Raw genomic sequence first — 22,689 nt, forward strand, 5'->3', positions numbered from 1 at the left:
TAGTGGAAATAATTGTGCAGCTGCGCAGGACAGGAAAAGGACTGTTAATAGCGTGTGCATGTGACCCACAACTGCAGTAATGAATACATAAATACTTTACTAGCACTGTGGCTGTGTCATTTCAGAAGAATTTACCCTTACATATTCTAATTAATTGATATTACTAGATATTTGAATGATGAAAAGGTTTATTTGTTTCACATCTCTGTCTCTCTTAAATCCACAATACATTTGTTTGTAATTCTGTTAATTGCTAACACAGGATCTAACAGAGAAATGTACTTTCTTGGTCTGTTTCAAAAAACATCTCACCAAAGGACAGAACGAACCAGCTGGCTAACACTGGCACATTTACAGAAATGTTGATTCATGTGTGATGTCCTTATAAATAAAGACATGAGATGAAACTGACGTCTAATTGACCCAACACATTAATCATGTTTCTGTGTGGGATAACATGCTGTTCAGTTCTTGGATTATGAAATAACAAATTATAGTCTCCACCTCAATACTTTTCTACATCTAATCAGGTCAGAAACGAGACAAAATCCACTGATAAATGCTAAATGTTCTTTATTACTGGGACACTGAACAATAATACACTGCTGTTTTTTCATGTGTTGCCTTCAGCAGCTGTTTTGCTCTTATATAAATAGGTGTGGATGATGCTCAAGGCTGCGCTCCCTACTGCGCTCGAACACCTCAGACCACGTGACCTGCAGGCGCACAAAACCTTAACACCGCGCGCTCCCACAGCACTCTGCACGGGCTGTCTGTCCGCAGCTCACTGTAGTTCAGACTGACAGTATATCAGTAAACCTACGATATTCCCCCCGGCATATCCTCAAAACAACAACAAATGTAATTTCCAACTAGCTTCCAGTCTTGTGTGGAGTGGCTGCAACTGTTGGGGAAGAGAGTGAAGACAACCGACTGGTTTACTCCCAGTTTTGTTTTTGTTTTCTTTCCTTTTTTGCGTTATGAACCGAGGCAACATGTTTGTGCTGAAAAAATCAAGGTAGGCTTCTTTTTATTTGCTGTTTTAATCGTGTTTTTAATTATCTTTGTTTAATTTATTTTGAGTGTAATCGCCCAATTAATTAAGGGACAGCTTTATATCAAACTGGTGTAGACTCTATATATATTTTTCTTTTAACGTATTTTTTTCGAATCTCAAGTTTAAATGTGAGCTAAATCTGTTCCTACTTTTCAAATATGTGTTATTCCAAACCCTCAATGCAAACTTCACCGTTAATTGTTAATATCATAATTACTGGTATCAAAATGTTGACGGATCATTGGACAGATTTGTGCAATCTTTATCTGGTTTCTCCCTAGATACCTAATTAATCCAATGATTATTGAGAAGATTCAAAAGCGTAATTCCTAATGACCTGCTTTGATGAATAAGTAAGCTTGACTGTCCTACATACTTAATGCAATGATTTCCCCTGAGGCTGCACAGGTTTGTCATCAACTGTTCAGTTTCCCACTATTGTCTGGGATGCATCTGGTCTGGAGTCAGCTGACTGATGCACAATATCTCCCAGCAACAAATGTATTTTTCCGCTATATTAACCATTGATAATTTTTCGTGTACTCAATTAATATAATAATTTAATTTAATGTGATGTATTTAGTATTTTTCAATTAAATTATTGCATTATTCATGAGATAAAATCTCCTTTTATTTCCTTCATAGAAGTCCTTTTGCATGGATGTAAAGCCGTTACACCACACTCCTCTCTACTGAGCATCTCTACAGCCACAAGGCAGCCATGAAGTTGGCTTTGCAAAGGATTGCAGGCACCACAATGAGTACACTAACGACAGGTGTCCAGTATCTCGGCTCCAACGACGCCAGCTACGACGACACCTCCATTGACTCGACTTTAGTCAAGAACCGTTTCCATTTTGAGAAGCCTCACGCCGCCTTGATAAGTAACGCCTTCCCTGGAAATAAGGAAGTAATTATCAGCGGCCTCGCTCCCATTTTCCCCACAAATGTATCAGACTTTCTGCTGAGTAATGGCACGTCTGTGGAGAGTGGAGGGGCGGCACAGTGTGGGGAGGACTTTGTGGACAACATGGAGTGTTTTATGATTCTGACTCCCGAACAGCAGCTCGCAGTCGCCATCCTGGCTCTCACGCTGGGTACATTTACAGTGTTGGAGAACCTCATGGTGCTGGTTGTGATCCTACACTCCCAGACACTTCGGTCTAGGCCTTCCTACCACTTCATAGGCAGTCTTGCTGTGGCTGATCTGATCGGCAGTATCATATTTGTCTACAGTTTCCTGGATTTCCACGTCCTCCACAGGAAGGACAGCCCCAATATTTTCCTCTTTAAGCTGGCGGGGGTCATCGCCTCCTTCACCGCCTCTGTGGGCAGTCTGTTTCTCACTGCGATCGACCGCTACATCTCCATCCACAGGCCCATGGCGTACAAACGCATCGTCACAAAGAATAAAGCAGTCATTGCCTTCAGTGTGATGTGGACCATCTCCATCGTCTTCTCACTGCTGCCTCTGCTGGGGTGGAACTGCAAGCGTCTCAACTCTGTCTGCTCGGACATTTTCCCTCTAATCGACCAGAAGTACCTGATGTTCTGGATCGGGATGACAATGATCTTGGTCCTGTTCATCATCTACGCCTACATTTACATCCTCTGGAAGTCCCACAACCATGCTGTCCGGATGCTGAGTCGCAGCTCCCAGAGGAGTGTGATTATCTACACTGCAGAAGGGACTAAAGTACAGACGGTGAGGCCAGAGCAGGCCCGGATGGACCTCCGCCTGGCTAAAACCCTGGTTCTAATCCTAGTGGCCCTCATCATCTGCTGGGGCCCACTTCTAGCCATCATGGTGTACGACCTCTTCGGGAAGGTGAACGACTCCATCAAGACTGTGTTTGCCTTTTGCAGCATGCTCACCTTGCTCAACTCCACCGTGAACCCTGTTATCTATGCCATGAGGAGCAAGGACCTGCGCAGGGCCTTCGTCAACATCTGCCATATGTGCCGGAGAGCGACGCAGACTCTGGACAACAGCGCTGAGAGTGACTGGAACAGCAGGAGTGTGAGAAGCACAGCAGCAGGCGGGGCGGGGAAAGATGGAGCCCGCTGTGGAAAAACTCGAAAAAAAGTAGCCCAGGTTTCTGTTTCTGGAGGGACTGAGGCTTCTTCAGCAGAGCCGGTCTAAAAGACAAGCTGCACTACTCTGGTACAACTGTGAAGTTATTGTAGAATATAAGAAGCGTGTGGTTCAAACCCCACTGCAGTCAGTATGTCGTTGTGTCCCTGGGCAAGACACTTCACCTCAAATTGCTCCTGTGGGGATTGCCCACTGTATTGAGTATGTAAGTCGCTTTGGATAAAAGCGTCTAACAAGTGACATGTAATGTAATGTAATGTAGTCCTGACACTACTACTGTTCTGTTACTGTGAAATGTGCCAAAAAAAGACTTAGATACAGAACTGAAGATCAAGTTTCTGATGACAATACAAATCTGTAAATGTCATTCAACTGTATGGTGGAGTGTGATGATACTCTGTTCATGATCTGTTATTGAGAAGTTGTTTGTTAAGTTGCACAATTCTGATTGACAATACCAATTGTATCTCATTATATTCAGTAAACCCTATAGTTATATCTACCAGAAGCATATTTTCTGCAACAACGGTTACAAGCTAAACACTCCGCTCTGTTGCTGCAGTTTGGTTGTGCATTAAGTTACAGATGTATGCTTAAAGGTAGACACATATGTTGTTCCTTTTGGTCCTTTCTTTTTTACACTACATCATAGCAATATTGTGACAGTAATGCAAGGTGAAACTGTGTATACCTTCATGCTACATGAACGTTTTAAATGAGAGCACACTGCTTGTAAATAGAATTAGCATCCCATTAGTGATTTGAAATCAGCTTTTGATGATTCTGTAAGACCATGATATTGTGAAATGTAGCTTTTTAATGTATTTATTGTTTATTTTTGGTATTTACATTTTGCAAGGCAAAATGGTGAGTCATACCTGGAAATACAAATAGGTTTTTGATCAAATCAAAACTTAAGTCTGTAGTGATTTGGGAATGTTAGTTGCTTAACACGTGTGTTTATGAAACAGTGAAATCGTTTAGTAAGAAGCTACATTTTTGTATTTTTGTGAAGCATTCATTGTGCAATTTCTCTGTGCAATTGTGTCTTATAACTGTATTCAATAAATATATGACAGTTGACTATTTTTAACATAATTTTGTCCATATACCTGGTGTCTTTTTCTAATATATACTTGTACTTTACTGAGTATTTCCATGTTTTGCTACTTAGCCTACTTTTACTGCAATACATTTATTCCTTTAGTTACTTTACAGATTTGGATTAATGATTTCAAATATACTCAACACTTAAATAAGACTTCAGTTACACCTGGAGTAAACTCACAAGCTATCCTGCTGTATACAAAGTAATTCAAACTAGCTGCACCTTTACCAGCTGTGAAAACACTTTAATGCTTCAAAACATACAGTATAATATATTATTCTGAATAATACGTAATTGTGCTTTTGGTACTTTAATTATATTTTGATACTAATTATTTTGTACTTTTACTTGAGTAACATTTGGAAATGCAGGACTTTTACTTTTTATTCCTACACTCTGGTACTTCTACTTTTACTCAAGTACAAGATCTGAGTACTTCTACCAGCTCTGAACTTATGTATAGTGGTATTGTTATATTTAGAAAAAACTGTACAGCAGTTTCAGAAGGCAACATATATAATGCAGGTATAAGTACAAGTAAAGACCTTGTGAACCCTTTTCTACAGCTTTGGTCTTAAAGTAGACGCTTAATAACGAGCCTCTCAACCCTGTGTTATGTGTGCACCCATACAGGATTTTAAAATAGTTTACATTGAGGCACTTTAGGCCTTAAGAGATACAAATATTTCTCACAACGGACACTTGAGGAAAGCGACAAAGAAATAGGCCTAATTTTGTGTGATAATATTATGGATTTCAAAGTTAAAGCCTACTTTTTCACTTCATGTTGACCTGCTGTGTTTTTTTGTATAACACTGCCCTCCTGTGGAGATACAATATATAACATAAATCCATTGTCTAGTATTTCCCCTGGAATGATTGTAGTGATGAATTAAGTAGTAGTTCACAACATTGTATGCGATGCACCTCTAATGTAGTCAAATTGTGAAACGTGAATTTCACATTTCGTATGCTATAATTAGGATGACATTAACCTTTAATTCATCATATTTTAACGTTTCACTACATGACCCAGAATGCACTGTAGCTCAGTTCGCACGTGACGTCACGGGCAGAGAAGCCGACAGCACCGCATGAAAACAAGCAGCTAGTTAGCAAGCTCCCTGTCTAACAGCAGCCGACAGTTGGCCCGCAGCCGGCTGATCGTCTCCTCAACTTTTGGGAAGCAACTTTTAGAGTAACACGAATTGTTGATCGCAGTTGGACAGACCTACTTTCCCCCTTAAGGTAAGAAACGTTTTTATTCAAATGTACACATCAGCGCAGGGTTCAAGGTATGGTAGCCAAAGCTAACGTTAGCTTTGTTTTCTTTTTGATTATTGGCTAGCAAGCACAGCTATCGTTAGCTTGCTAGCAAATATTTAAAGCCTCAGCTGCGCAGTATGTTTAACGTGTATTCCAAAGCGAAGGAAACGGCTTTTAGTGTAACAATTCACACTCTACTATGCAAGTCTTGTTAAACATTGGTCGTGGTTGGTAGTTATTTGAAACATATGATGTTAACACTTCAATATTGTCCTGTTTCGGTATTTCCCCCCCTCTCTCTCTTTAACAAACTGAAGTCATGGCGTGTGGAGCCACCCTGAAGAGGACCATGGATTTCGATCCCCTGATGAGCCCTACGTCCCCTAAAAGACGAAGATGTATCCCCGTGGCCCCATCGTCCTCATCCCCTAGGAAGTACCTTAGCATGGAGCCCTCGCCATTCGGGGAATCGTCGTCAAGGCTTAGTGCAGGTAATGTTACTAATGATGGCCTGTCTGCTGACCAGCCATCGGTTTGAGAAGCTTTGGCATCACGTTGAACCATACTTTAATGAACAAGACACATATATATGTATCAATGTGAAATGGAGTTTGGAATCCTAGCATGACAGTGGTTTTGTCTTCCCTAACAAAACCTCACTTTCTTTTGTCCCATTAGAACAAATCCTCAACAGCATCAAGCAGGAGTACAAACGCATTCAAAAGAGGAAGCATCTAGATGGAGGCTACCAACAGTCAGAGTGCTGCTATTCTCCAGAGTCCCCATCCCAGTCGTCTACTATGAATGTTTCCAGCATGCCAGGTTGGTTGAGTAACACATTGCCTACACCAGAGACCGCTCCAGAATGACTGTGACATGTACTCAGGCAACCAGAAATACCACATACATCATGATTCTCAGGGTTGTTGTTTGATTTGTGTAGGAACGTCCTCTGGAGGCATTTCACCCACTAGAAAAGAACAGCCATTATTCACCCTCAGACAAGTTGGAATGATCTGTGAACGTCTGCTCAAAGAAAAGGAAGAGAAGGTGCGAGAGGAGTATGAGGAGACGATGACTTCAAAACTGGCAGGTTTGTACACATTGAGCAATTTGTTATGCCTCCGAATAACACAAATAAATCAGCAGTCCAAAACCTAATGGAGTCCAGTTTCAAATAATGACAATTCCAAGCTAGAACTAGCAACAGTTTGGCATTCATGCTGATAAGCAACATTGTTTTTGTTAAATTGATAAGTGGACTTGTATTTGAAGCACCTCTATAATTGTCTCACAAGTTATCATATGAAATGTATATTAATATCATAATTAACTGACTTTTCCAAAACTTTTTTTATTCGATTTACTGTGTGTAAAGTGAACCAAGCTAAACATCCTCAAATGTGAATTTGCAGAGACATTTTTGATATTTTTTTACTTCAGAATGCCAGATTTTGAATATGGGAATATTTTAATTCTTAATGACATAAATACTTTAAAGGTGGGGTAGGTAAGTTTGAGAAACCGGCTCGAGATCGCTAGAATTTGAAAATACACAACCGGAGAAAATCTGCCACTTCCTTATAGAGCCCCTCCTCCAACACACACGAACGCGCACATGACCAATGAGGGCACGGGATAAATTTGTATCCAGTTATTTTAGCCGGGCCTGCTAAACGGATTGGTTGTACTTTTTACAGTATTACGGCTTCTACAGATGACTTTTTTTTTTAATGGATTTTTTGTCAAAGCACTTAAGATATTCATTGCTGTCGGGATGTTAAGAGCATTCCATGGAATATAACAAAGTGTATCTCAAGCCGGTTTCTCAAACTTACCTACCCCACCTTTAAGTACTTTGTGTGATCTGTACCATAGATACAGGACAAGTCTCTAAGAAATTGATCATCTCAAAGACTAATTAAGCATTACATTTATTTGTACAATACTGATTCTTATTTCCTGTACATTTCAGAACAATATGACACCTTTGTGAAGTTCACACATGATCAGCTAATGCGACGATTCGGGGAGCAACCTGCAAGCTGTGAGTTTTTTTTTTTCATCTGAAATTATTTTCACATTCCTGTCTCACTGCGAGTGTCTTGGATCTTTGTTTGAGCTCTGCCTTCTGAAGTTTAAGTCACATGTCTGGTTTCTGTATTTTATTTCATCCCCCTCTTCTCCAGATGTTTCCTGAGTGTGGCCCAGAAATCTTTGCAAGACAGCCTTCTCTTGCTGCAAGCTATCATGTGATATCTCAAGAAAGAACAAGAAAAAAAAAGCTCATCATTGTAAGAGATTCAGTTTAGCTAGTTTAAATGAAACTTTTCTTACTGTGCCATATTTCTGTCTTTGGGCAAAGGTTTATATGGAGCTGTTGTCAGTTGTTACCACTCTGTTAGCAACTAGGTGCTTCCTTATGTAAATGAAAAGGACCCTATCTCTACCAGTGGCCTATGTTCCTCCTGCTGTACGTGTATCTACAGTTATCTCACTTTTGTAATGATTCCCAGCATTCCAGGCTTTGTCACTTGTTTTTCTGTTTGTTACATGTAAATATGATAAAGCAGTGCAAGAGTTTTACTTAAGGTTTGCTGGTCAATCTGAGAGGAAGGGGAGGAAACGCAGCAGAACAGAGTGAATATGTTTGCAGATTGTCCTCTGTTCATTACTTTTTAATTTGAGCATTAAGTGGGCTAATTTGATTTTTTTTTTTCTCTTCTCCCTACCAGTGTTTATTTATTTTGACTTGTTTTTTGCTGGTATCACTTTGAAACCAATGTACTCAATGGAAAAAACAATAAAAATCTTTTAAAGAGTTCAGAATTGGTTTGAATTATTTAAGTCGTTGTAACGCTTTGATTCAAACTAATATTCAATTATTTAAAAAAAAAGACTTAAAGTGAGGTCTTTTATATGAAGCAGTTTTTTGAATTGGTGAATGGTTGCTTAAAATCTCTAGTCAACTATGACTCCTGCAAATGTACTACATACTCTTGAAATGTTTACTCATTGCATTTAATCAACCTGATAATTGATCAAATATCACCTAACTATACTATGCCTGCAGTATAGCAACATATTGGTTCAACCCTATCAAGTTACGTTTCTAAGACACTTATCACTAATACTTCTCCAGTACCTGACATGATTTTACCAGAAACATATAAAAAGTGTGGGTTTTCAGTCGCTGCTCGCCAATATTTTATTAGAGGAAAAAATACAGTACAAAATCAAGTTTGATAAGAGCGTGAATTGAGACTAGCTAAAGATTTGTGTCAGCAGCCTCCCCAGGTGATTCGAGCCACATGGTCGGTCTTCTGTTTAGTGGACTTTATGAAGCCCAGAAATTCAAGCTCGGACACAGCTCGGATGAAACGAGCGCTAGAAGAGAACAAGCTAAGGAACAACACTTATCGATTGTGGATGGAAGTCAAATCAGAGTTTGTTAGCATTACGTTAGTAACAGTGGCAGAGTATGATGGCGGGTTAACATGTTTGTAGATTCAGTTATGGAAGGATACTGTTTGACATCATCCACTTTCCCAAAACTGTCAGAATCGGGATCGTTGCCCTCGGCAGCAGACACCACAGTCGCAAAGGCCTGAAAACAAGATAAACAGGTTTTCACCCAGGTCCGTATCTAGTCCATTCTGGGCCAATATTGGATTTTCAGATCAATAACGTGACATATCGATCCTCTGAATCAATAAAACCTCCTCGAGAATGAGGAACTTCCAACAAAGTTTGTAGGGCAAAGGTGCTGTTACTTAAAGGTCCCCTATTATACTGTTTTTCATCAATATATAATAGGTCTCAGATATATAGAAAACATGTGTTTGGCTCGAAATACCAAACAGATCATGCATTGCAGCATCCCATAATCCCCTCAGTTTCAGCCCTGTTTCAAAAGTGCTGATTCTCTGTCTGTTACTTTAGATCAGTGGTGGTCACCAACCAGTCGATCGCAAGTGTGGGGCGGGTAGATCAAGGACCGTGTTAAAAAAAAAAGTAACAAAAGAAAGAAAATTAAAATAATGTTTGAAAAATACGTTTTTAGATGTAAACCTATCAATATCATCCACCACCCCTTTAGCAGGTGCCACTTGATTGACTTATATTTGAGACACCTCAATAATATAATACATTAACCGTGCTTTACGTGAACCTCATCATGACACAAGAGAGGACGGCAGGACTGCAATTTCCCGTGTTCAGTGAATGCAACAGAGGCAAGTCACCAGACAAATCAGAGAGTTGCATGGAAATACACATGCGCTTGTGTCATTCAAGCTCGGCTGTGTGTGTGTGGCATAGCAGAGAGAGAGAGAGAGAGAGAGAGAGAGAGAGAGAGAGAGAGAGAGAGAGAGAGAGAGAGAGAGAGAGAGAGAGAGAGAGAGAGAGAGATGCTAGCGTGACCGTGATGTTAGCATCTGGTTAGCTAGCTGCATTAACGGATATAAGGAGCTGTTTCCACAACAAGCTGGAGGAGAGTCCTCCCCTGTCAGACTGAGTGGCTCAGGTGAGCTAAAGGACTCTGAGTGTTTAGAACAGTTTTGTCACAAACTATTCAAAAGATTATTTCCGCGGCACAACTTCATATGATCATTTTTAAACAATAAGAGAATAAATGAAAAACAGGTATGAAATACTATATGGCAGTAAAACAAGAATACAGTTTAAAAGGGGAGTGATTTGTAAAATATCCATAAAGAAAAAGAAAATCTGTTTACAGTTCTGTTTCATATGGGTGCTGAGAGAGGTATCCATAGATCTCTTCATGTTGCTCTCAAAGTGCACCAGATTGATGCTTTCAACGTCAATACTTCCCGGGGGAGCATCCCCCCGTGACCCCCCTAGAGGAGGTGAGGACCTAGAGGAGGTGAGGTCCGCCCCCCACTCGTAAAAAAATAGTACTTTACCCCTGCCTATATGCCGTGAGCTGATTATGGAGCCTTCATTGTAACAGTAATTCAGATGCAATTAGCCTATATAAAAGGCCTCAAATTGGAAGCACTATCTGGGCCGTCTTTATCACTCAATTCTGCAATAGGTAGATCTCGCCTTTCACCTAGGCCGAGGTCGGTGATCTTGGCCTTAAAAAGGTTGGTGACCACTGCTTTAGATGGAAAATAAGGAGCCACTCCGCACGCCCCTCTGAGAGATATTTGGTTAAAAATAACACAATAGCCGCTTTCACTGCCATATATACTGTCACGTATACTGCCACCCGAAGTCCCGGGTAAATCGCCAGACGCGCCGACACCTCCTCATCACTCCACCGCTCCCACGTTTCATTTTGTGTTTCCATAAGTTAGTCTCTCTCCGTTGGTGCGCTGGGCTAATGCTAATAATGCTAATGCGAGCAAATAAAATGGCGGCTTCACAAAACCTAGCCAGCCAATCAGAAATCGGAACCTTTTCCTCCCCAGGAAAGTACCACCTCTCTAGTAGGGACTGAAAAGGTTCCCGAAAAAAAAAAAAAAAGTTCTAGTTTCAGATCTTTTTGGTGTGAACGCAAAATCCCAAGAACAATCTGAACTATTCCTGGGAAAAGTACTCCGGTGTGAAAGCGCCTAATGGTGCTCTAGGAGGAGATTCAGGTGTTAAGGTGGCGGGTGTTACCTTGGTTGGTTATTGGCTAATGGTTACACAACCCAAAAACCTTATGACATCATAAAGTGGCCAAAATCTGATCAGTTCATTTTCAGACAGGTTTTTATATAAATGGATCAGGACAAAAAGTGAGAGAATCTTTTTTCCTGAAACTTGCAGAATCTCTTTACACAGAGGGGACACATGTTTATGTATAACAGACATGAAAAAGTGGATTTTGCATAATACAAATTAAACTCAATTATAAGCCAAATACCAAACATATAAACTCACTTCCAGCCAGTCGAAGAGGTTTATCAGCCTGCCGCACTCCAGGTGTAGTTTGTACACGATGCAGATATCAGGAGCTGCGTTGGAGACGGACCCATCCTCAGACTTTAGGCGGTCATTCTGAAGGAAAAGCAAAGAGACCCCAATGAAGCTACTCTCACCGCTTTCAGTTTCTCCTTATCTTAAGATAGTTACACACTTTGATGGAATTAAGAAGTACCTGGAGATAATAGAAGGGGCTGTTGAGCGCAGCCTGAATGGAGGTGCGCGGTGCTGCATTCAGGTGGCGTCTCACAGTGGCTGAAGAAGAGTAGTAGCAAACTTCATACAGTGTCTGAGACTCTGGGGGAGACAGGTGGCTCCTGGAAGGGAGAGCGATGTTAGTCAAATAATCATTTATACCACATTTATTACAATATGAATTCAAGCAGAGCAGAAGGTAATACTTCTTACTGCACTAAGCTGTCGATAAATTGGAGAGCTTCATTTCGCAGAACCTCGAATGGACTCAGTTTTTTGGATCTCCGAGACTCGTTCATCTCCAGCAGGGCCTAGAAATATGTGAGAATAATTTATGGATCAAATTCATCAGAGAGGAAGAGAATTCCTTCACAGAAATGCGGTAAAGATAACATTCTTCAGAAAACCATAAAAACCTTCTGCAGCTGGAAAAGATCCATTTTCTTTTGAAGGTTTTTCACCGGGGAGGTGATACTCTCTTCAGCAGGAGGGGGGGGTTCGGCAACTACTGCTGTGAAGAACAAGACAAAATCATTTGTTGCGTATTCACTAACTACGGTAATAAGATATAAAGATATGCAAGTCTCTCCATTTGTACTACTTACTGTCCAACTGCTTGAATTTGGCGAGCATGGCTTCCAGCAGGAGAAGAGCGCTTTTCATATTCTTAGACTTGGAATGCTGCAATATCTCTGCACACTTCTTGAGCAAAGAGATCAGCTCATCTTTAGCCATCATCCTAGAGGGTAAGGATTGGGGTGAGTAGGTTAACAACTTCTGCTTTGTTCACAATAAAAAAGCCAGTCTCAAACAAAGGAAATTGGTCCAATGCTGTTTGACTGTAAAAAAATGGCTATTTGGCCACCAGGAGGAGCAATAAACATCCAAATACCATTGCATATGCTGCCATCTAGAGAATAAAATGTGTAAATAATGTTTTTTTATTAAAAATGAGACTTTTTGACAAGGTTTTGACAACACATGGAATTTGGGATTATTTTTAAACAGTGGGCATGGGCTCGAAAAGCCTCCTGCCTACAATGAAGATTCTTGATCGTCCATGTCGGTTCTTCTGGTTGAAACACAAGTTAAATATAAAGATTTACTTCAGAAGCTTCATGGCTGATTGGTATTCCTCATTCTCCCAGACGTTCTTCTCCAGACAGATTAAATGGAGCTCTCTGATCTGTAACACATACACAATTCCAGTTTTAGAAAACATGATAAAATTACCTCAACACTACAAACAAAGTTGTTTTTTTATATAGAGCAGTAATTTCTTGCCTGTTTCCCAAGCGGGTATCGAGGTAATGATGAGGTCAAAGTGTGGAGACACCTCAGGGTGGGATAATAGTGTTTGTGGTATTTGCGAAGGTCTTTTATCAGCCTCCGGCACACCTCCTAAAAGACAGAAAAGCCTTAGATTCTGACGTGCTTCTATTACCTGCCAATGCCTCAGGTGTAGAGATAAAACAAAAATGTACCTTCAAATGAGTGTCATCTGTGAGCAGGTGCTCCTGTTCCTGAGGTTCCTGCTTTTCTACATACCTAGAAACACATAGGTTAGACTCTATTTAAATGATTAGTTGTACATTTGAAAAAGCTCAATCAAATCCTACAACAAGGTACTAACACAAAAATGTAGTTAGCCGGTGAATAAAACTAAATGATATATGTGTGTGTACCTCTTGAAGGACGGCAGCTGTCTGATCCTCTCTAGGTCCTGGTGACCAAGCTGCATCACATTAAGCAGAGCCTCCTTCTTCCTACAGCACAGCACACTGAGAGGCTGAGAGTGAAAGTGCTCCAGCAGGGCCAGCTGCACCAACACAGAGCAGATAGCTTGCAAATCACTTATCTAAATTACACTTACACTTACAAAAAAACATAGGATACCTGCACTCAACATCCACAAATATTAAAACAAAATACTTATTTGGGATGTTGAGTGTAGCAGTCACAAATAAATGGCTCAAACCAAACATCCCATCTATAGATGATTGGTACGATATCATTTATGAAATCTTCGTAATGGAAAGAATAACCTTCTCTATCGAACTTAAATTTGAGGAAATTTGGGAGAAGTGTATATTACCCTGATATGACCTTCTTTTGTTTAACTGTTTGAATCTTTTATTTAATGATCTATACTGTCAATGTTTTATATTGAAAATAAAACACCCCATGTTCTTATGTGCTTACTGTTGTTGTTTTGTCAAGAAAAAACACGGACCACTCTGTAAAACTATTTAACTACATACAGTTGAGGCCTAAATTATTAGCCCCCCAGGAGTTATGGAACATTTTCCTAAAATTCTTCCCAATGTTTCCAGTATTGATAAAACTTGATATAATCAAACATTCACAAGTGCTATTTAGTAGCTTTTGGTACATTTTGGAAAATAAAATAAGTTTTTAGGCTTGCTTTATATCAAATATAGTGAAAAATGGGTTGGGCAAAAATATTAGCCCCCATGTGAATTTTTGCTTTCAAAACACACCTAATCAACCAATCAGCTTTCAACCCACAACTAATCAACCAATCAGCTTTCAAGCCACACCTGAGCATCAATCAGCATAAAAGGGGAAAATAGTGTCAGTGAGATGTCAGCTAGAATCCCCGGACATCTGCCAAGATGATTGTTGCTGACCTGGCCTCTTCTGGAGTTGATGTTTCAAGGAACACAGTGGTGAGGGCTCTTCATCGTGGTGGGCTTCAGGGCCATCGTCCCAGAAGAACCACTTTACTCAAAGAGTGGCACATCAGAGCCAGACTGAGGTTTGCCCGTGAACATTTGAAAGGTAAAGATGCGTTTTGGAAGTCTGTGCTTTGGTCTGATGAGACTAAACTGGAACTGTTTGGGCACATGGATGTTGCTTATGTTTGGCGAAGAAAGGGAGAGGCCTTCAACCCTAGGAACACATCATGCTGTGTGGCTGTTTTGCAGCCTCAGGCACAGGGAGCCTTGTTCGGGTGCAAGGCATCATGACAAATTCAAATTATGTTGACATTTTGAGGGATAATATGACAAAATCTGCTCTTAGTCTTCGCTTAGGTCGTCGCTGGGTCTTCCAACAAGACAATGACCCAAAGCACACATCAAACTTGGTCCAACAGTTCCTAAAGGAAACCAAAACCAAGGTGCTAGAGTGGCCGGCACATAGCCCAGATCTGAATCCTATTGAGAATCTGGCGGGTGCTCAAAGTGAATGTCCATGCTCGGAAACCACGCAATTTGGACCAGCTGGAACAATTTGCAATGGAAGAATGGGCCAAAATCCCTCAAGAGACCAGTGCCAACGTAGTAAAGAACTACTCCAAGAGGTTGTTGTCAGTTGTGGCTCAGAAAGGGTACACTATTGACTATTAATGGCCTGGGGGCTAATAATTTTTGACCAACCCATTTTTCACTATATTTGATATAAAGCAAGCCTAAAAACTTATTTTATGTTCCAAAATGTACCAAAAGCTACTAAATAGCACTGGTGAATGTTTGATTATATCACGAAGAATTTTAGGAAAATGTTCCATAACTCCTCGGGGGCTAATAATTTAGGCCTCAACTGTATGTATATGTACACTGAAGTTGAAATGTGATCCAAAGAAATAATAAAAAAAATGTAAAAAAAAAACATAGGATACACATGTTGGATAAGCTCTTAGAAGCTACTCTGTACCTGAACACCCTTGATGAAGTTTCTCACTGAGAAATCGTGGTAGAGGAAAATGCTGATCAACACCTGCATCACTTTGCCGTTGAGCTTGAAAGGGAAATGCGTTGTCAGGATCAACTGGAAACATAAACGAGACAAAATATACAATTGACTTCCTGGTCATTAATTTCAAGACAACACAGCAGCCAAATACACAATTTGATTGAAAAAAATTATTTGATACAGTTTTACTTGTTAAATCTCCATGTTTAGAAGTTGTGCAATACCTTTCACCATGCTATGTCTGCATAAGTATATATATTTTACAGTTTGACACAAAATTGGATGGAAGATTGGCAAATTTAATTTAGAATAAAACAGGATAGAGAAATAACACAAAGTCTTTCAGTTGTGGAAGCTCATTAAATCACTCTCTACCATATTTTTTGAATGCATACTTCCTATAGTGAATGTGAGAGTAACCATTACCTTGTCTATGACTGTGGCCAAGTGCTGAGTACAGGAGAGCGACTGGAAGAGCTCTATGCACAGCAGGGAGGACACAGAGTGGGGCAGCATGTGTTGGATGGTGCTGGGTGACGTGGCGATACCAAAGATAAACATCAGCGGAAGACGTTCAATGTACCGGCTGGGGAATGGATAACATGTTTTAACAGATGTTTGAATAATAGACGAGATACTTAAAACACTGATGGATGCATTTTTCCTTCAGTGAATCATTTACTTTAACCCTAGTGTCTAGAATAACTCCCTTAGCTTCCAAGTGTATGTGAAGGTGGCTATAAAACCAGACTGGTATATGACTTTCCAAATAATAATTGTTATCTTTTAATACCATAACCAGGAGGCGGATGACAACAATAAAATGATAAGGAAACAGTTCAAGTGTACGGCTAAAGCAGGGGTGTCCAAACTTTTTTCACGAGGACCACATACAGAAAAATATACGAAGGGCTGGGCCACTTATAGAGGTATGTTGCCTCGTAAGTTAAGTTATAAGTTAGCAAAATCAATAAATGTAGGTAAATGATGCTTGATACTTGAAAATGCTTTAAGAAACACAACAGCCTACATCTCAGCTCTCCATAGGGTTTCATTTATTTTGTTGGCAGCTCATTCCTAAAAACAGAAGCCTCAGATTGCTTTTTAAAAAAGGAAATATAAAGGGTAGATTTCAAGCTTGTAATGTAATTAAGTTATTGGGCACTTTTTATCAACTAAGATTTGTTTGAAAATGTTTCCCTAACTTCAATTGACTGAATTTATTTGAAAAGTGGGTTTATTAATGAATACTACTGTGTAATATATTTGTACATGTATATTTAAAAAGTACAATATAAGACAAGCACAAGTTTAATTTGTGGGCCATATTCCATTATACTTTTTGAATTTGCTGAGGGCCGATTCAAAATGTCCCGGGGGCCAAGCCTTAGTTTGGACCCCCCTGGGCTAAAGCATTGACGTTACCTGCAGATGAGTATGAAGTCCTGAAGAACTCTTGCATTGAAAGCCTCCAAATCTTTGAAAATAATGACAATGGGAGGCTGCTGCAGATCATCTTTGACCGGAGAGCTACGCTTCTTTCCAGGCGTAAGAGAGTAGGATTTCTAAAACACAGGGAAAAGTGCTTTCAGCTTTTCAATGTCTTTCCATGCACCAAATTGCAAATCTAAAATTATGTACACTGATTATGCTTTACGGTCCTACCTTTGTATTCATAGTGTACCAATCACAGAGTGTACTGAGGGAGCAGTGCACGCTCTTGTGGAGCGGAGCACTGGTCTGCTCCGTCTCCTCTTCCTCATCATCATCCACAGTCACATCAGTGCCCAATAACCTCTCCAGGACCCTCTTTATTAAATGCTTCAAGGCTGAAATGAAAAAGAAAACAATATAAGAAAAGAAAGTATTAAGTCACTACCACTTTTATTCTAGGACACAAAGATAAATTCCTTCAAAATGCAATTAAATTATCGCTCTCGTCTTTTACCTCCGCACTCTTTGGCCTGTACTGAGGCCACATGAGGAGTCACCGACTGCCGGAGCAGTTCAGACAAACTCTGGAAGGTCATGTCATGGTCCGGGACATTTACACCTATGTGAAAGATATCAGAGATAAAACAAAAACAAATGTATGACAATGTTAGCTTTGAAACTCCATATTGGAACACCACAAGACTGGGGAAAAAATAGAAATTAAATTATAATTTTATACTAAACTGCTGTGGATAATCAATCAGCAAATGACATTTTACCGAGAACAAGAGCCGCTGTGGGGATCTCGCTGGCCCTCATATGTGATGCCCAGTCAGTCTGCTGGCGAGTGGAAGAACACTTCCTCGTGAAGTCCAGCAAGCTGTCCAGAATTTTCGTGTTGAGTTCATCCTGTAAAAGCTTACAGATAGCAAAAAAAACATAGTTAAACCCATTGTTTATGACAATTCAAACCCACAAACTGTTTATGATACTCTGTTTGGATGGAATATTATTAAGGCTATTGTTTACCATCTCTTTAGTGTGGGAGTTTTGTTTAAAATAATGCACTGTTGTACAATTGAGATGGCATCAGCTGTTTTTAGTCTGCTTTGGTTTTGTATATTTTGAACAAACAATTATTTCCCAGTTGAATAGTTTACCTAAATAAATAGGTCAAAAAATAGTAAGAAATGTTTCTCCTAGTCAAGGGTGATGTCTTTAGATCCATTGCTTCGGCAGTCCATTCATCGCTTTATCTAAACGATTTAGAGTGTTATCGATCTAATGCTTATAATAAATAAGGCTGCCAACAATTACAATATTCAATTTCAAACCTTTTATTTATACAGATAAAATCCCATTGAGATCATTGATCTCTTTTCCAAGGGAGACCTGTTCAAGTAGTTCCACATGAAACATAAAAGCATTAACAGAACAACAAAAGGACATCATACAGCATCATTTACAAATAAAAAATAATTAAATAGCTTCCGATTGAGTAAGATAAGATAAGATAAGATGAACTTTTATTAATCCCTCGTGGGGAAATTATTTCTCTGCATTTGACCCATCCTAGTGTTAGGAGCAGTGTGCTGCCATTTTGAACGGCACCCGGAGAGCAATGTGGGGAACGGTGCCTTGCTCAGGGACACCTCGGTAGCACTTGGTCTTGCCGGGACTTGAACTGGTGACCTTCCAGTTCCCAAGCCAAGTCCCTATCGACTTCGCCACCACCGAGTAGCATCCAACCGAGCTTTAAAAACATTTAGTGGCACCAGATTGTTCAGTTTCCATTTAATTTGCAGACTATTCCAAGACAGAGGAGCTGCGCATCTAAAAGCTGTCTTCCCTAAGACAGTCCTAGCAGTTGGCACATTTAATAAAACCACAGCATTCGATCTCAGGCAGTAGCCACTTACAATTCTCCGTGAGATCAGGGAGCAGATATAAGATGGAAGTTTCCCTAGCATGGCTTTGTATATAAAAATGTACCAGTGACTGAGCCTCCGTACAGTTAGTGAAAGCAAACCAGCCCTTGCATACAGGGTACAGTGATGGGTTAATGCTTTACAGTTTGTCACAAATCTCAGTGCACTGTGATACGCAGCATCTAACTTGACCAGGCAATTGGCAGGTGCATTCATATAGACCAGATCCCCATAGTCCAGCACAGGTAAAAAGGTCACAGTGACTAGCCTTTTCCTGGCCTCAAGCGAGAAACAGGACTTGTTTCTGAAAAAGAACCCTAGCCTAACCCTCAGTTTTTTTAGCAGGTTATTGACATGAAGTTTAAAAGAGAGACAATCATCAAGCCAGATACCAAGGTATTTGTAACAGGCAACAACTTCAAGTTTTGTTCCTTGCGTAGTTACAATATCTAAAAACAGGCTCTGGTGTCTTTTTTGCTTTTGAAAAGAGCATTACCTTGGTTTTATCCACATTTAAAAGAAGCTTTAATTCAGAGAACTGAGTCTGAATAATGTTAAAAACAGCCTGTAATTTAACACCAGCCTCCTTAATGGAGGGACCTGCACAATACATCACAGTATCATCCGCATACAAATGTAAAGTAGCTTCATCCACATTATCACCTACGCTGTTAATATATATGGAGAATAAAAGTGGTCCTAAAACAGAACCTTGTGGTACACCATTAGAAATGTTTAACCACTCAGAAGACAGTCCATCAAAATGAACACATTGGGACCTTTCAGAGAGGTAGTTCACAAACCACCCCACTGCAAGGCTGGATATGCCAATACTGAGTAGCCTCTGCTTTAAGATGCGATGATCGACGGTGTCAAACGCTTTGGAAAGGTCAATAAACAGAGCTGCACAACTCTGCTTATTATCTAAAATACTCGCCACATCATTCACCACTTTCATTGTGCTGTGTTTCTTTCTGAAGCCTGATTGATGTTTAGACAGGATGTCATTTGTACATAAAAACTCCTTTACCTGTTCACTCACTAGGCGTTCAAGAACCTTAGCCAGAACTGACAATTTAGAGATTGGCCTATAGTTATTTAAAATAGTTGCCTCCCCTCCTTTCAGTAAAGGCAAGACATAAGCTGACTTCCATACTTTTGGAATTGTATTTGTGCTGAGGGAGAGGTTAAAAAGAGAAGTAAGAGGTGGAGCAATAAAGTCTGCAGCTAAAAAGAAGGTTCTAAGTTGTCCGGGCCAGCCGGTTTCCTAGGATCTAGTTTAGATAAGGCTTCATGAACAACATCAACAGTAAAAGGGGTAAAACTGAAAGGGTTTTCCAGACCACGTTGTTCAGAGTCACAGACTGTGGTGTTTACAGAAGCAGAGTTAGTGACAGAATCAAATAGAGAACCACAGGACACAAAATGCTCATTAAAGCAATTTAGCATAGTAGCCCTGTCTGATATAGAGCCATATGCTGTGGTAAGGCAAGGCCAGATGCTGTGGTAAGGCACGGAGGTAGCTCATTACGGATCTCACCAGTTGATATCGATTTTATTGCTTTCCAAAATGTCCTAGGATTATTTAGGTTTTCTGTGGTAACTGACAAATAGTACTTCGACTTTGCACTTTTGACATTTGAAGTGAAGCTATTCCTTAGCTGCCTAAAACACAGCCATTCTATCTCTGAGCCTGATTTCCTAGCCTTTGCCCAGGCCTTGTTTCTCTCATGAAGGAGACTAGACAGCTCAGCAGAAAACCAAGGATTGTCTCGTCCCTTTACTCTAAATGTACGCAGGGGTGCATGTCTATCAATGATCTCTATAAAACAAAGATAAAAATAAGACCATGCGGTTTCTACATCAGCACACAGATCGATTTTACCCCAATCAAACCCAAACAGATCATGCACAAAACCCTGCTCCACAAAATGTTTTATGTCTCTCTTGATGATAATGCGAGGTTTAACCTTTTGGACCGTAGTGTCCCTAATTGTGGCTACAACACAGTGATCGCTCAGATCATTTGCAAATACTCCCACAGATGAATATTTATGTGGAACATTAGTTAAAATGAGATCAATTAGGGAGGATTTATTAGGGGACTTAATATTTGGGCGAGTAGGACTGTCCACAATCTGAGTAACATTCAATGAGATACAAAGGTTTTTAAAATCCTCTGACACTGCAGTTAACCAGTCCCAGTTAAAATCTCCAAGTAGGACTATTTCCTTGTAGTCTAGTTGTGATAAAAGATTTGCTAGTGAAGACAAGGAGTCTTTGACAGCTGAGGGGGGTCTGTAGCAGCCCACCACCATGACCTGTTGACCCTTTGCCACTTCTATATTTAAGGCTAAAAATTCAAATTGCTTACTGATCGATTTGGAAACTAATGTGGTTACACTGAACTTATTCTTAACATAAATTGCAACGCCACCACCTTTATTAGGCCGGTCGGTACGATACACATTAAAACCATTTAAGGCAATGTCAGAGGCCAAAATAGACTTATTTAGCCATGTTTCAGATAAGACAATGACGTCAGCGTCAGTCGATTTTGCCCAGATACGGACAAAATCTAGTTTACCTAACAGACTGCGCACATTCAAGTGGATGAAACCCAACCCAGACCTAGCTTTAAAATCAGCAGGAGTAGCGATCTGACTATTACTACTGGGCGGACCAGGGTTAGGTTGTACATTTCCTGACAGTAATAACAACAACAAAAACAGGCATCTTTTCCTCTTAAATGACACACATACATTGTCATCTACTTTAGAATCACCGGAAAAGTCTGCGAGAGTGTGATTAGAGCTTAAGAAGCAGTCCTGAAGAACCATCATCGCAGGAAAATAAAAAAGACAAACATATTTTGTCGAGCAGATTGACTGTGACAAGGCAATACAATATTGTATTCATTCATTCACCTCTACTATCCCTGACTTCTATTTGTTCTGTTCTGTTGGTTAGGAAACACATTGAATGCTCTTACCTCTGTGTCCGTTTTAATTTGATCCCAAAGATCCTGACACAGGTTGAATCGTGTTTTACTCTCGTCAGCACCTTCACAGCCATGGATGAAGTGATCCTCTGTGGAGAAATGGCATCAAAGTGAGTGTAACACCAGACAGCTAAAATGAGAACAGTCTTCTATTAACATTAACATAGCTCACCCAAACTGAGTGTCTTTTTCTTCTTAGCACTGGGCTTGAAAACAAAGCATCCCTGTAATTAATATATACGGCGATAAGTTTCAAACAGTGGAAGTTTACAATGAACATAAACAAAGAAAGTACAGTTTAATATGGCAATATTATGTCACAGACTGCAAGCTAGTTTCACGAGGAAGCCCTGCAAAATAATAACGTCAGAATATTACGTTACCTTGGACACAGATGAAGTTGACATCTTAGTTGTAGCTACATGCTAAAAAAGCTAACCGTTTTTTAACTTTAGTTTAGTTCACACAGTGACTTGAGCTGCAGTCAGATATTTGTTTAAAATACTGCTTGTGCTGTATTTAACAAACCCCCTACTACTTCCCGCCAATATGACGTTTACGGAAAAGGCTGTGTTCACGACACATAAGGGGACAACGCCTGTGTGTTTAAATTGTAGGTTATCGCACATGATTAAAGTGTATATGCTAACACATGCTAATATGACATATACAACCTCAAAGTATTTAACATCAGTTTAGTTTCATTATGTTAATCCTCTCTGATGTTTTAATGCGGTGAATTCGTTTAACACTGCTGTTCTTGAACACCCCCGCCTCTTCACAGCATCTCTGGTTTCCCTGTTGTGGCCTCTCACTCAGCCATGGATGTTTAAACTCTTTTCAGGTCCCCTGTTGCAGTCCCTAAACATCATATGCATATAATACCAATAACTTCATAATAAATATACATACAAATACAATATTCGAATTAATTATTTTCTTTCTATACATGAT

At 40.0% G+C, this 22,689-nt stretch overlaps 3 protein-coding genes across 5 annotated transcripts; 2 read left to right on the top strand and 1 right to left on the bottom strand.

Annotated features, from left to right (window-relative positions):
• The first annotated feature begins 738 nt into the window (after positions 1–738).
• Positions 739–4,193, top strand: LOC117467856 (cannabinoid receptor type 1B-like). The gene is made up of 2 exons (XM_034111743.2): positions 739–1,018; positions 1,703–4,193. The coding sequence occupies exon 2, from the start codon at positions 1,779–1,781 to the stop codon at positions 3,198–3,200; it is 1,422 nt and encodes a 473-aa protein (XP_033967634.1). The 5' UTR covers positions 739–1,018; positions 1,703–1,778; the 3' UTR covers positions 3,201–4,193.
• A 1,140-nt stretch (positions 4,194–5,333) lies between these two features.
• On the top strand, positions 5,334–8,348 carry LOC117467654 (akirin-2-like). The gene is made up of 6 exons (XM_034111440.1): positions 5,334–5,508; positions 5,844–6,017; positions 6,205–6,348; positions 6,470–6,619; positions 7,502–7,573; positions 7,716–8,348. The coding sequence occupies exons 2-6, from the start codon at positions 5,846–5,848 to the stop codon at positions 7,724–7,726; spliced, it is 549 nt and encodes a 182-aa protein (XP_033967331.1). The 5' UTR covers positions 5,334–5,508; positions 5,844–5,845; the 3' UTR covers positions 7,727–8,348.
• Positions 8,349–8,715: 367 nt separating this feature from the next.
• Positions 8,716–22,274, bottom strand: orc3 (origin recognition complex, subunit 3). Of its 3 annotated transcripts, none has more exons than XM_034111668.1 (20): positions 22,119–22,274; positions 21,908–21,941; positions 21,727–21,824; positions 17,586–17,724; positions 17,321–17,425; positions 17,038–17,201; positions 16,798–16,937; positions 15,799–15,958; positions 15,334–15,447; positions 13,341–13,474; positions 13,140–13,203; positions 12,940–13,056; positions 12,762–12,841; positions 12,261–12,394; positions 12,072–12,166; positions 11,869–11,966; positions 11,636–11,777; positions 11,419–11,535; positions 9,054–9,133; positions 8,716–8,913 (listed from the first exon to the last, which is right to left on the bottom strand). In XM_034111668.1, the coding sequence occupies exons 1-20, from the start codon at positions 22,140–22,142 to the stop codon at positions 8,808–8,810; spliced, it is 2,145 nt and encodes a 714-aa protein (XP_033967559.1). In that variant the 5' UTR covers positions 22,143–22,274; the 3' UTR covers positions 8,716–8,807. The 3 variants fall into 3 exon arrangements, with proteins under 3 accessions (XP_033967559.1, XP_033967558.1, XP_033967557.1); XM_034111667.1 differs by having other exon boundaries at positions 12,072–12,163; positions 21,908–21,959; XM_034111666.1 differs by having other exon boundaries at positions 21,908–21,959.
• Positions 22,275–22,689: the final 415 nt, after the last annotated feature.

The sequence above is a fragment of the Pseudochaenichthys georgianus genome, chromosome 22 (assembly GCF_902827115.2).
Source record: "Pseudochaenichthys georgianus chromosome 22, fPseGeo1.2, whole genome shotgun sequence".
Taxonomy (NCBI): Eukaryota; Metazoa; Chordata; class Actinopteri; order Perciformes; family Channichthyidae; genus Pseudochaenichthys; species Pseudochaenichthys georgianus.